This window comes from Nicotiana tomentosiformis, chromosome 9, assembly GCF_000390325.3.
Source record: "Nicotiana tomentosiformis chromosome 9, ASM39032v3, whole genome shotgun sequence".
NCBI lineage: Eukaryota > Viridiplantae > Streptophyta > Magnoliopsida > Solanales > Solanaceae > Nicotiana > Nicotiana tomentosiformis.
Window position 1 is genome coordinate 56,607,972 of NC_090820.1, and position 13,757 is coordinate 56,621,728.

General features: G+C 38.1%; 1 protein-coding gene across 2 annotated transcripts in view; it reads right to left on the minus strand.

Moving 5' to 3' along the window:
- Nucleotides 1-943: 943 nt before the first annotated feature.
- LOC104088101 (kinesin-like protein KIN-12C) overlaps nucleotides 944-13,757 on the minus strand; it is a 38,327-nt gene continuing 25,513 nt past the window's right edge. The window contains exons 18-30 of one of the 2 annotated variants that reach the window (XM_009592721.4): nucleotides 9,966-10,032; nucleotides 7,859-9,799; nucleotides 6,425-7,663; nucleotides 6,234-6,341; nucleotides 5,883-6,043; nucleotides 5,712-5,784; nucleotides 5,540-5,614; nucleotides 4,703-4,948; nucleotides 2,477-2,575; nucleotides 2,319-2,393; nucleotides 2,194-2,252; nucleotides 1,794-1,905; nucleotides 944-1,691 (exon numbers count right to left, since the gene is read on the minus strand). In XM_009592721.4, the coding sequence (XP_009591016.1) occupies nucleotides 1,446-1,691; nucleotides 1,794-1,905; nucleotides 2,194-2,252; nucleotides 2,319-2,393; nucleotides 2,477-2,575; nucleotides 4,703-4,948; nucleotides 5,540-5,614; nucleotides 5,712-5,784; nucleotides 5,883-6,043; nucleotides 6,234-6,341; nucleotides 6,425-7,663; nucleotides 7,859-9,799; nucleotides 9,966-10,032 (4,501 nt within the window). In that variant the 3' untranslated portion in view covers nucleotides 944-1,445. Of the gene's footprint in view, nucleotides 1,692-1,793; nucleotides 1,906-2,193; nucleotides 2,253-2,318; nucleotides 2,394-2,476; nucleotides 2,576-4,702; nucleotides 4,949-5,539; nucleotides 5,615-5,711; nucleotides 5,785-5,882; nucleotides 6,044-6,233; nucleotides 6,342-6,424; nucleotides 7,664-7,858; nucleotides 9,800-9,965; nucleotides 10,033-13,757 lie in introns of those variants that run through there. The other variant, XM_033653948.2, reaches the window with a different exon arrangement.

Genomic DNA, 13,757 nt, shown 5'->3' on the forward strand with positions numbered 1-13,757 from the left:
GCCATTTCAAACCTAAATTGGCTACAAACCTCAAATTCACAGTCCGGATACGCTCCTAAGTCCAAAATCACCCAACGGAGCTAACGGAACCGACAGAACTCTATTCCGGAGTCATCTTCACACAGTTCCGACTACGGTAAAAATCCTAAGACTTAAGCTTCCATCTCAGGGACTAAGTGTCCCAAATCTCTCTGAATCATCCGTAAATCAAACTCGACCACACACGCGGGTCATAATACATATTGCGAGGCTGTTCGAGACCTTAAGTCACTGAACGGGAGGTAAATTATTAAAACGACAAGTCGGGTCGTTACAATTGTTTACTTAAAGTCAAACCTTGATAAATTCTTCCAACTTAAAGCTTCCAAATTAAGAATCCCTCCACCAAAATCGAACATCAAAACCAACCATACAAGCAAGTCATAGTACATCTTATGAAGCTACTCAAAGTCTCAAACCACCTAACAAAATGCTAAAACTCAAAACAATCAACACATTGATATTATAAGTCCGTAGAAATCCAAACAGCAATAATTATTTCAGGGATTTACGCAAATATTCTTTAGTCACATCAGGCCATTCTCAATAGTGTATTGAGGACGTCCTCCTCTTTTACTCACTCAAAAAATGCAGTACCTCAGGTTCAGTTGGATAATCAATTATAGCGCAGTCCCCCTCAACTGTCATTGCCTACATAATAAGAGGGTCGGCAACCATCTGTAACACCTTTTGCGAATGTGTGGTGCATGAGGGCCTGCATGTGCTCTAGATACTTCAGGTTTCGTCCAAGGGATACTCCTCTGCATAGTTCATGTGCTTCTTTTCAAATTCACGCATGTAATGTGTTCAGAAGTTTATAGAGTTGGACAATACTTTTATTATTTATAAAAACAAAACAAAAAGGTACAAAATGCTGTAAAATAGAGATGGGGATCTGGTCGTATGTAGTAAACACACCAATTAATATACACCAATTACACTTCAATTCTGAAGTAGTTCGTATCGGCATAGATTGCCTTTGATATGTAATTACAGAAATAATTACAAACATTTAGAATTTGTGCTATGACAATAACCACACGCTCTGTCCCAATTCCGGCTGTTCAGGAAGGAGGTTGGTCACCACTTTCCTACGGACTCAAAGACACTCAACAAGCCAATATCACCCCAACCTAAGAAAAAAATACATATAGTATATGATACAACTGATAATTACCTTCCATCAAAATAATACTAACAATTATATGCACATTAAACCATTATCTGCAGCTCCGAATTTCTATTAGTGATATTTGCTTTTGTGAACTTATGAAACTTGATTCTGAGCAGACTGCCTGTGATTGACAAGTTTAGGCTTTTTGCTCTCTTTGCTTGGCAGTTGTTTATCCTTGTAATACATAGGAGCTGCCTTGCAGAGACTCCCGCATGCCAAACCTATATTGAGCTCACCTCAATTTTGTTTCCTTACCACAACCAGTCAGGTTGTCACGTGTACCAAGGTTATCCGCCTCATGAGCCAGAGAAAGTTTGTCCCTTGCTCCTAAAACCAACTTCTGAGGACAACCCAGCCTTTGGCTAAGATCAATTTCTTTCAATCTTGCCAAGGCACCCATTTGAGTCTGTCTTCTCAAGAGCCTTTTAACCATATCATCCAGTTCCACAATTTTTCTCTGTAAGTTGGTTCTATCCATCTGTGAACACAGGGTGGGAAATGGAACAGCAATATCATTATTAACTAATGCACCAGTATAACATTTATCTCCTAATATGGGCAAGAGAAGAAAAGTTCATACTGTCAGCATTTCATTTTGAGCAGTCAGCAACTGATCGCGTTCTCGTAACTGTTCTATGCACATCTGGGATGATAACACGTCTGCCTCACTTTTTTTCACTTTCAAAATGTATCTAAAAATTGGTAAATAGTCAGAACCCATCATATAGCATCCTACAACCAGAATCTAAGTAGAATATTATACTGGTTATTCTCAAATACTAGAAGATTTATCAATCCTATGCACTTTCTGGAAGAACTTGAATGATAATTTGAGTAACTCCAAGAGAAACACTATTTAATTGATTGGCCTCTCATTCAATAAGACACTCCACTGCCAATCATACTACTAATATGACATATCATTCCTTGTCTACTCAGTACCGGTTAAATTTAAGAATGAGGAAGACAAAGTAACTTACCTCTCTCTTTCTTCAACTAGATCATCAATTTGTCTCCTTAGATCTGAAAGTTGTCGCTCCTGTAATAACATAAACCAGTGTAAGGCTCACAATGAAAATAAGTATTTGTTTCCTACTAAGCATACCATTGCAATGCGCTCTTCTGATTGTTGCTGAGCCTCCTCTACAAATTTTTGCAGTTGATACTGTTTTATCAAATTCTAGAACATACAGAAAAAAAGTCCTTTAAAACTCAGAAGCAGAAATACACAAGAAAATAAAGAGGTTTTAGTTGGGAACATACTGCATAACTAGTCATGTCCAGCTTGACACCAAGCAAATCCCGAATTACATCATGTGTCATGTTTTCTGTTGCAGCCAGTCTACTGTTCAGCATACAAATCTGACAACAGATAGAGTCATAAATATGTGCAGAAAGAGTAATCATATCAAATCATACTATATTGTAAATGCGAGGACTTTTAGTTGAAGTTATTTTATTAAAATATCCTTCAGAAATTGAATGACCATATCACCCTCTTAATTTACCCTCTAAAATATCTCTCATTAAATGCTTTACGCCTCTTTCTCCCTCCTTTCTATTCCTCTATACGAACTTTTTAATTTCAGATATTTGATGTTGGATTATAAAGTCTAACTTGGAGTGGTAGGAAAACTTAAGTTGGCATTAAAAATATGTTCAATGTAAATGGTGTTCTTTGTCAAAAAAAAAAAAAAATGGTGTGAATTCACAACTAAAGATCATGAAATATTAATGTGGCAATTAAAAGTTCCATCTTTAATACAAGGAAATATAGGACGACTGAATGGGCGGGGGAGGTTACATTTGGAATGAATGGGAGATAAAAAGTCAAAGAATTGTTTGGATCAACTTTTGTGGCTTTATATTTCCCTTTCCTGAGAATTCATTTACTCCAATTAGTTTTGCAATGACATTTTTAGATGAAGAACTTTCTATAATACATCCAGTATCATAGCATGGGAAATTAGACATACTATGCCATGTACATTTCGGAAGCATAGTAATGAAGAAATATAATTTAATGCTTATGCTTGATGTTTTTATGACTTATTAGTAGTTTCCTTTTTATTTCTTTTGACTAAAATATTCTTATGATGAGATCTCATGGATTCAATTTGTGTAACAGCAAAGCTATTTTTTCTGTTTGATGTCCTTACTTTCCTTTTTCCTCTTTTGTGAACCACTCTTAGCTTATGTCTTTTGTTTGTTTTTACTTGATATCAATATTTGATGTATTGATGTTCCACATAACATCTTCGTCCTTTTCTTTTACTTTTGTGATATTTTTAAATTATTGATTTATTTGTTACATTTATTTTTATTTGCGTCATTGTTCCAAGATCAAAGATAAGCATGGTCATGTTAAACGCCATATATTTTCACTGCAAAGAAGCTTAGAGATATTTTTTCATGTTTTAATTGTGATTCCTCATGTTAAAGATATTTCTCCATCTTCTTAGAATGTGCATGCTTGTTTGGAGTTGTAAAGCAAGTACATAACTCATATAGCGAATTTCCAATAAAGATTCGAAGATTTCTATAAATCAGGGTTCTTGCTTTATTGAGTTGGCTAAATATGATTAACAAACTTGCATTTTTTTCTTTTATCGACTTTAATTTTATAACTCAAACATATCTTTAAAACTATTTTATATTGGTACCCAATAATGTGAGGTACAAGCACAACGCGCGTGCCTAGAAACTAGTTATAATATAAAAGCGGCAGGAGCTCTTTGAAACTTGGAAGGGCAGAAGATGAACGGATAGTTATAGCACTGTTGAGACAATAACCAAGAGTAACTTTGTTGGTTTTCTGAAATGAGAAGTAGATATATCAACAGGCGATGAGATACAATTGCATATCTGCCACTTAAGTCATGTACACTCGTGATTTGGTCTTAAATTGTGCAACCTATTTAATTGCTTCAGTTCATGGAATGGAACAAGGTCATGATAGATTGCCTCTATTAGATCTTTGCTAATATACTTCACAAGTTCTTAAATATATATCAATAGCCTTTACTCCTATTAAGGAGGAGCAACATATAAAATATGTACAGTGACAGAATTCCCCATTTTTTTGTAGAGCTTAGCAGTAAAATGGCAGTTCTTTTTCATTAACGGTGGTGTCTGGTTTAATCTTGCCTTAGGAATCCACCTGGTTCTTGCTACCTCCCACTCTCCCACCAGTACAAGTACAAGTACCAAGTAACTTTGCACACCAAGGCTTAAGGAAATGAGAACACGTTACATAGTGTTACTGATGAGATTTGAACTGAGCAGTTAAAAGCTATTGTTATTCATGCTTATATATGATTTCGTGATAACATCTCAGACTGAAGGTTGATGTGGATTACTAAATTTACAATATCCCAAAAGTTGCTAAAGTATCATCTTTAGGAACGAGCAAAGGCATTAGCTTTCTGCAGCTACCATGTCTAATATATGACTCCTGCATGAAAAACTTTATTATCTAAAAGTACATACCTCCTTCTGTTTTTGAGCCTGTAACACCTCTAGCTCTTCTATGTGAAATTTAGCTGCTGACAGTTCCTGGTCTTTCTCACTATTCATCTGCTGAACCAAACTGGAAATGCATCTGAAAGGTGAGCTTGAACCTCTTGTCCTGGTTGAGCTTGAGCACTTCTCTGTCTTATCTGAAGTTGGTCCTCCATTTAGTGTGTTTAATGAGTGAGTTTCAAGTCCATGCAGCACTGCCTCCAACTCCTTGTACTGATATCATAAATGGCAAATGAGAGCTGGTAACTGTCTCAAATTTATAAGCATCATATCACCATACAGAAAACTACGGCACAGAGATTTGGCTACAGCTCCAAGTGGACTGTGCAGTCTCTAGCGTGGAACTTACATTAGAAGATTGTAAATGGTTTTTCCTTTCCAATTGTAATTATAAATTCCTTTCCCATAAAAAGCTGTGAGTCCAAAGAAATTTTTAAGTCTAGTATGGGCAATATTCAAAGATTTTCCATAAGTAGAAACTCACAGCATAAGTTTCAACAACAACTCAGTAAAATCCCACGAGTGGGGTATGGGGAGGCTAGTGTGTACACAGACCTTACCCCTACCCTGGGGGTAGAGAGGCCGTTTCTGATAGACCCTCGGCCACAGCATAAGTTTCACTTTGCAGAATTAATTTTAATGCCTGAAGTAAATTCAGTGGATTCCCTAGCACTAGGCTTAAAATGTGGATTTTGAAATCTCGTCCTGAGAAACGAATTAGAGATACAGAGGTTTTGCTACTTGATTTTGTTATTTACTTGCTCACAACTATAGGTTATATGGACTTGCTATGCTTTACAATACCTTTTGTTGATACTGTGATGCTTGGGCTTGGGCGTGCAACAAGATTTCTGAAATGTATTCCTTGTATTGTTCTATCTACAGCATATAAACCAAAGCTAAGTATTATGTGGAAAATATGGCTGGACAAAAAGTCTTATAATGAAAGAAATCAACCTGTGACACAAGAACCTACCTCTTTAGTTAGCTCTGCTTTTTCTTCTTCAAGATCTCCTATTCGGTAATAAACCTCAGTAGGCTCCACGAACCTGCCATATAGTTTCTTGATCAATGTCACATCATATACCATATCATGGTTATGTATCAAATCATCCTGTATGCAATTAAACCACATGAACTTTCTGACCTCGAAAATTGATCCTTTGTGGACAGTTCACCTGAGCTCTTCATGTCCATACTTCGAGAGTTCTCAACCATTAATAATCTTTTTCTTAGCGCTTGAAGTTCCAGTTCTAATGAATCTCTAATCAGGCGATCTCTTTCTACCTCTTCTTCCATTTCATGTACCTCAAAAAGGGGATAAAATAAAGGACCTGAATTTCTTAACATCAAACCAACAGAATAAAGCTTGCTCATTCCACATTTAAAGGAGAGCTCAACTTGAATTAAAAAGTTGCACTACTCCTGATTTTGCCAGGGGCCAATGAACAGTGGGCATTTTCAAGTCTGAACATATTTAAAATGTGGAAAGGCTTACCTTATTCTCCAGTACATTTATGGTGCCGTCAAGTTCCTCAACTGAGTGTTCTAAAATCTTAACCTCCTCATCTTTTTGTTCAGCATACATTTTACTGGCTTCTGATGCCTGGTAAATTAAGAAGTAAGTCATCAGTGCAGGACATGTCCATCAAAGTTTAACTGGTTAAATATTCTTCAGAAAATACAAACCTGGTGAGCTTGTACAGCAATAGCTTCATTCTCATCAGCTAGTGAACATGCCATATCAAGCCTGTCTTGCAGGAACCGGAGTTGTTCAAGAAGCTGGTTCTTTTCTCCAGTTACCCTCTTGAGATCATCTTCTGTATCTTTATCTGTCATCGATGGTATCAGTTGTTTCTCTGCAGAGGAGGTCAGCCGAAGAATTTCACTTTCTAGGCTTTTCACAATCTCTCTTTGTTCTTCCAACTCATCCTCTGTTTGAGACTTCTTCAGACAAAGATCATCTAAAAGAGCTCTCAACTCAGAGTTTTGATTTGAGAAAGTATCCGATTCTCTTCTAGTCTCTTCAAGATCAGATTTTGAGGCAAATAGATCACTCTCCATCTCTTTCAGCCGATTTTCAAGAGTTCTGTGCTGAATGAGCATTTCATCTAGTTGATGTTCTTTAGTAGATAACTCATTTTGAGCTTGATCCAAAGCTGCAATTAACTTTTCAACTTCATCCGTGATATCCTTTCTGCTAGAAGCTGATTCTTGCAATAAGCTAATGTCAAATAGCAAACCTTTCAGCAAAGCTTCTTTTCGTTCCAATTCTTTTCTAAGCTCCAAATTTTCATTTTTGCTGTTAATCTGGTCTAAACCCAACTCTTTATCCTCCATTTTTCCAAAGCTTGTCATTCCATCCAGTTCTTCTTTATCCATTATCATGCCAATATTACAACTTCCGCAACTTCTCCCCAAGTCACGTATAGAATCTATAGCTTCGCAACGGTATAGCACAGTAGAGGATATCCCATTCTTCATAGTGTCAAAAACAATACCTTCTAGTAATAAATTTGAGTTGCTAATGAGGTTCAGTGTCTCTTCTGCCATTCTAAAAGCATCAGCAAACAATGTTTTCAAAAATTCCTCCACATCTTTTTGCATATCCAAGAAAGACCCTTCAAGCAAGGACATTGTATTTGAAATTTCTTGCAAGCTGCAACAGGCCTCATCCTGTAGTATTCCTATTTCTTCATCTCTCTGTCGAATGGAGGACTTAAGTTGTTTGACATCTTCAACCAAGCTTGCTTTCTGCTCCAGTAATTCCTCTTCTGCTCGTCTCAACATAGAAGTCAATTTTTTTTCATTTTCATTCACTTTAACCAGAGTATTTAACGTGTAATCTACTTCTTTGATGGTTGAGAAGGCGAGCTCAAACTTCTTAGAGAAGTTTTTCTCTTCAGTGATTTCATCACCAGTTTCTTCCTGCAAGCTCAGAATGAACCCCAAGAAAACAATAGTGAATTTTCAGAACTTACGAGAGCAGGGAACTACTTTATCTAGTAATACAAAGATAAAACCACAACAATTTGACCTCTTTTCTTACCTAAGCGATAAAAGGATGTTAAGTTTCAGAATTCAATTTAAGTTTATTGAAAAACTATTTGACATCTGTATTACCTCTCTCCTGTAGTTGCAGCTAAATTCAGCTCCATGCATCATCATTTTATGACCCTGAATTATTTCATTTTGTTGATTCTTGATTGGCTGCTGGTCATTCAGTTTTGCAAGTTCAGCTGAATCAGAGAGATACATCACTGGGGGTGAGCCCTCTCCTTTCTCATTGAAAACGGAATAAAACTGAGCATTTATTTTGGCAAAAGCACCATATGCCATTTTAAAATCCCTCCTCAAATGCAGTAGTGTTGTGCCTTCTAGATTCAAATTCTTCGGTATGCTTTGTGAATTACAACTGTGGGGAGATGTATTTGACCTTTTTGCTGAAGCAACACTTTCAGTTGAAAGATTAGAACATGAAGCCAAACAGTCAGTTGTCCATCCATCTGATTCACTTGGATCCTCAGTTGTATCAGGACATAGATGCAAATTCAAAATTCTGCTAAGATTTGCTGTGATGTGATTCAGTTTCTCGTTTGTTTCAACAAGTTCATACCTAATCTGATGCAGCAGTTTCTGCTGTTTGTTATGGTCATGAAGCTTACTGGTATCACTTGATGGAAATCCAACTGCATGGTACTGAGAACTACCATTTTCTATTAGATCATAGAACTTATTCCTCATCTGATGGATAAGATCTAGAAATTCTTGATTGAACTCCTTGCACAAGCAAATCATTTTATAGGCGTCTGATTGGAGGCCTGACAGATAGTTTTGTGCATCAAAGCAAAGAGCATTTACAGCATTCTCCACCTCCAGTAGCTTTAACATTGCCAACTCAATATTATTTTCATTAGCTATCAATGCTAATACACTTTCACTTGAACTGTCTCCTTTTGTGAGGTTTCTGTCAAGACTATCAGATCCATCATTTGCAGAAAATGAAGCAGCATGAACCTCAGCGGTGTGGTTCCCCTTGTGCAGCAGATGTTTTTCTACAGATTCCAACCTACTGATTTGATCATCTAAAGAAGAAACTAGCTGGAATGCTTCCTTGTCGCTCGACTCATTGTCTAACTGCTGAGCTTGAGTAAAAGCCATTGTTGCACCTTTCAGAGAATTCAATTTCTCATCCATTTGCAATATGACCCGTTGTGCTTCTTCCAAACTCCTTCTTAACAAAAGAATGGTTTCTTCCTTCTCAACACAAATTTTAGCAGCTCTCTCAACATGTCCACCAATGCAAGCATTGATGTCAGGAAATGAGCAAGTTATATGTTCTATGTGGGAGGAAGCATCTAGCAGGGACTTAGAACCATCTACTAGAAAGGATGTTAGCTCCAAAGTTGCTATTTCCCATTCCATGCACAGCGCCTCTATTTCTTCCTCTTTAGCTTCCAGATTGTTCTTTAAACTCATGTTTTCATCAGCCATTAAGCATAATTTCTCCTGTAGTTCGGACTTCATGGCAACAATCTCTTCCTGCATATGAAGAATCGCTTTAGTTGTTTCTGTTTCAACTTCCTCACGCACTAACTCAGTTTGGTGTTCCTCTGACAACTTTAATGCATGATCCTCCAGATATTGGCTATTAAGCAAGTGAGCCTCCCCAAGGTCCTTGGACATTTTCTCCAACTTAGCTTGCAAAGCCACCATGCAGAGGTCTCCATTACTGTCCTGATTTTCAAAAACAGAGCCTCTTGATTCATGGCTATCAGGTTTAGGCCTGTGTTGTATTCCAGCCCTTTCAGTTTCACACAGCTGCTTAGACAGCCTTTGATTTTCTTCCCTTGTGAACTCTAGCTCTTCTATTAGCTTAACTTGTTCCTCTTCCATTGCTTCCATCAAGGATCTTGCTTCAACCAACTGTTTCATGATATCTTTATGCTGCGAAATGGAGGCCCAATCAATTTCGACAACTTCTTGATGTTTGGATTCTCCACCTTCTAGCGGGTCTTGTGATGCCCTGTTTACTTTATCAGCTTCAGTTGATATGGTCTCCACCTGTTAAAGTACCGGTTAGACAACAGCATAAACAAAGAGTTCAGTATCTCAATTGATTTAATCTTCCTTGCCTCTATATCTGCAAATAATTTTCCGGCTTGGGATTTCTATATGTCAAGGAAGAAAATTTAATCCTTGTTACGGAAAAAATGTAGGATCCTCTTACAAAATCAAATGCAGCTTGGTTAAGGTTCACATGTTTTCCCAATTCTCCTTGCAATTCATCAACCTCACTGCAAACCGAAAGACAGATCAGAAGCGGAACCAAAAAAAAAACTTTTGAATGAGAACAGTAATGAAATTTGAACTCTCATTTCATTGAGGCATTACTAAGAGAGTAAAGTTTGCCATGCTGTTTGGATGTCAAGAAAGAAAGTATCAATCTTGTCACACCATAGTTTTGAAATTATAACTTAGAAGGGTAAAATTAATATATGTATTTTGACAAATACCCATGAACGCTCGCACACCCGCACACATATATGAGTTCCACTCATTTGGTAAGCGATATAAGCAATCTTTGTGCTCCGAAAGAAATTAAATTTGCTGAATAGCATTGAACCACCTCATCTAAAAGTTAAAATGTTAGAGAGGAGACACTTCCATTTATTTATTTATTTAGGTCTAAAACACGACCCTCACATGCCGGCGCTAATTCTTTTTCTTGGGCCAAGCACGTTAAAATAATTTAGCTTTTGTGTGGTGGTGAGACTGAACGCAAAACCTCTATCTGCTCTACTACCATGCTAAATAGTGGTGAACATGTCATGACTTGAGAAATGCAGCTGTTAAGTGGTTAGTCATGGATAGTGTCCCACATCGGGAAGTAGATATCTATTATTATGTAATCACTGTATATAAATAGGGCGTTGTACAACACTTAAGATAATAAATATAAAACTTTTCCGTACTATACTTCTCACATGGTATCAGAGCGTTGGTGAGAAACATCCAGGAAAGAAAACTCCGCCAGACAGTCGCCGTGTGTCAATTTCCAGCGACTTCTAGGACTTTTATTGCGTCATCTACATTCCCTCCAGTGTTGTGCTAAAACCAACACCACCACAGGGTCCTACACCCTCCGGTGACCAAACCCCAAAAAACCCCGCCGGACACACGTGCCGACCAGAGGGAAGAAAATTCCAGCGAGATCTCCTCATGCACCGGCACGTGAGCTGCTTTCCGGTCAGTTTCTAACATAAGTTCTTTTGGACAGCTTGCTCGCGAGGCTATTCCGAGCCTATCCATCCATGTTACATCAAATTCCGACAACTTTTTTATTTTCCGGCGACTATTCAGTTTCCGGCGAGATAAGTGTTTTTTCTTCACTATTCGTGTGAGCTTTTTAGTGTTCTTGATTGTATGTGCTATTTGGTCCAACAATGTCTTTGGGGCTTCATATTTTTGGTTCTAAAAACATGGGTTCTGGAAATTCAAGTTTGATGATTACTTCGGAACCTTTAATGGAAAGTTCAAACTACTTAGCCCGGGCTTCTTCTGTTGAGTTGTGGTGCAAGGGTCAAGGTGTTCAAGATCACCTAGTCAAGAAGACTAGTGGTGGAGATGAAAAAGCCAAAGCACTCTGGGAGAAAATTGATGCTCAATTATGTAGTTTGTTGTGGCGATCGATTGATTCCAAGTTAATGCCTTTGTTTCGTCCATTCCAGACATGTTATTCAGCTTGGGAGAAGGCTCGTACTTTATACACTAATGATATATCTCGTTTTTATGATGTGATATCTCGGATGACAAGCTTAAAGAAACAAGAATTGGATATGCTACTTACTTGGGACAAGTGCAGGCAGTTATGAAGGAATTTGAGAAGTTGATGCCAGTCACTGCTAGTGTTGAACAACAACAAGAGCAACGACAGAAGATGTTTCTAGTTCTTACACTTGCTGGATTGCCTAATGACCTTGACTCAGTGAGAGATCAAATTTTGGCTAGTCATTCGGTTCCTACAATTGATGAATTATTCTCTCTGCTTCGTCTTGCTGCGCCACCCAGTCGCACAGTGATCTCACCACCAACTGTTGACTCCTCTATTCTCGCATCTCAGACAATGGAAAATCGGACATCTCAGGCTATGGAGAATCAGAGGAGGTCGTTTTGGGAGATCTCGATCCAAATGTTCTTATTGTAATAAACTTAGACACACTCGTGAAATATATTATTCTTTACATGGTCGACCACCCAAAAACGCTCATGTTGTTCAAACCGAGACTACAGGTAACCAGGGATTTTCTTTATCTGAAAGGGAATATAATGAGTTCCTTCAGTATCAAGCAAGTAAGCAGACATCTCCACAAGTAGCCTCGGCTGCTCAGATTGATACTCTCGTTGCTGGTAATTCTTTTGCTTATGTTTCTAAGTCAAGTACTCTTGGACCGTGGGTCATGGACTCAGGAGCTTCTAATCATATCTCTGGTAATAAATTACTTTTGTCGAACATTGTGTATTCGTAGTCTCTTCCTACTGTTTCTTTAGCCAATGGGTTCCAAACTAAAGCAAAAGGAGTTGGACAAACTAATCCCTCATCTTCTGTCACTCTAGATTCCGTTCTTTATGTCTCTGGTTATCCATTTAGTCTTGCATATGTTAGTCGTTTGACTCGTGCCCTCCATTGTGGCATATATTTTATTGATGATTCTTTTATTATGCAGGACTGCAGTACGGGGCAGACGATTGGCACAGGGCTTGAATCACAAGGGTTTTACTACCTTCACTCACTCAATCCTTCCACAGCATGTCCAGTTACAGATCCTCCAGACCTAATTCACTGAAATTTAGGACATCCGAGTTTATCCAAGCTTCAGAAGGTGGTGCCTAGTTTATCTAGATTAGATTGTGAGTCGTGTCAACTTGGAAAACATACCCGAGCCACATTTTCGCGTAGTGCTGAGAGTCGTTCAGAGTCTGTTTTTTCTTTAGTTCATTCTGATATATGGGGTCCTAGTAGAGTTAGTTCAACCTTAAGATTTCGTTATTTTGTTAGTTTCATTGATGATTACTCAAGATGTACTTGGATTTTCCTAATGAAAGATCGTTCTAAATTGTTTTCTATCTTCCAGAATTTTTGTGCTGAAATTAAAAATCAATTTGGTGTTTCTATTCGCACTTTTCATAGTGATAATGCTTTAGAATACTTATCCTCTCAATTTCAGCAGTTTATGACCTCTCAAGGAATTATCCATCAAACATCTTGTCTGTATACCCCTCAGCAGAATGGGGTAGCAGAGAGAAAGAATAGGCATCTCATTGAAACTACTCGCAGACTTCTCATTCAGTCCCATGTTCCGCAGCGTTTTTGGGGCGATGCAGTTCTTACAGCTTGTTACTTCACTAATCGAATGCCTTCATCTACTATCCAGAATCAGTTTTCACACTCAGTATTGTTCCCTCAGTCACCTTTATACTCTCTTTCTCCACGTGTTTTTGGGAGTACATGTTTTGTTCACAACTTAGCTCCCGGAAAAGATAAGTTAGCTTCTCGTGCTCTTAAGTGTGTCTTCCTTGGTTATTCTTGGGTTCAAAAGGGGTATCGCTGCTACTCACCTGACCTTCGTAGATATCTTATGTCAGCTGATGTCACATTTTTTGAGTCTCAACCTTACTTTACTTCTTCTGATCATCTTAATATATCTACTTGTACCTACTTGTGAGGAATCCACACCCACAACACCACCACAACCACAACTACCTATACATACTTTTGAGGAGTCTACCGTTGCTCCTCCTACTTCTTCTGATCATTTTAATATATCTGAAGTCTTACTTGTACCTACTTGTGAGGAATCCACACCCACAACACCACCACAACCACAACTACATACTTTTGAGGAGTCTACAGTTGCTCCTCCTACATCCCCAGCCGCAAGGCCACCACTCTTGATTTATCATCGTCGTCCACGTCCAGCATCAGGCCCAGGTGATTCACGTCCTACATCAAATTCTACAC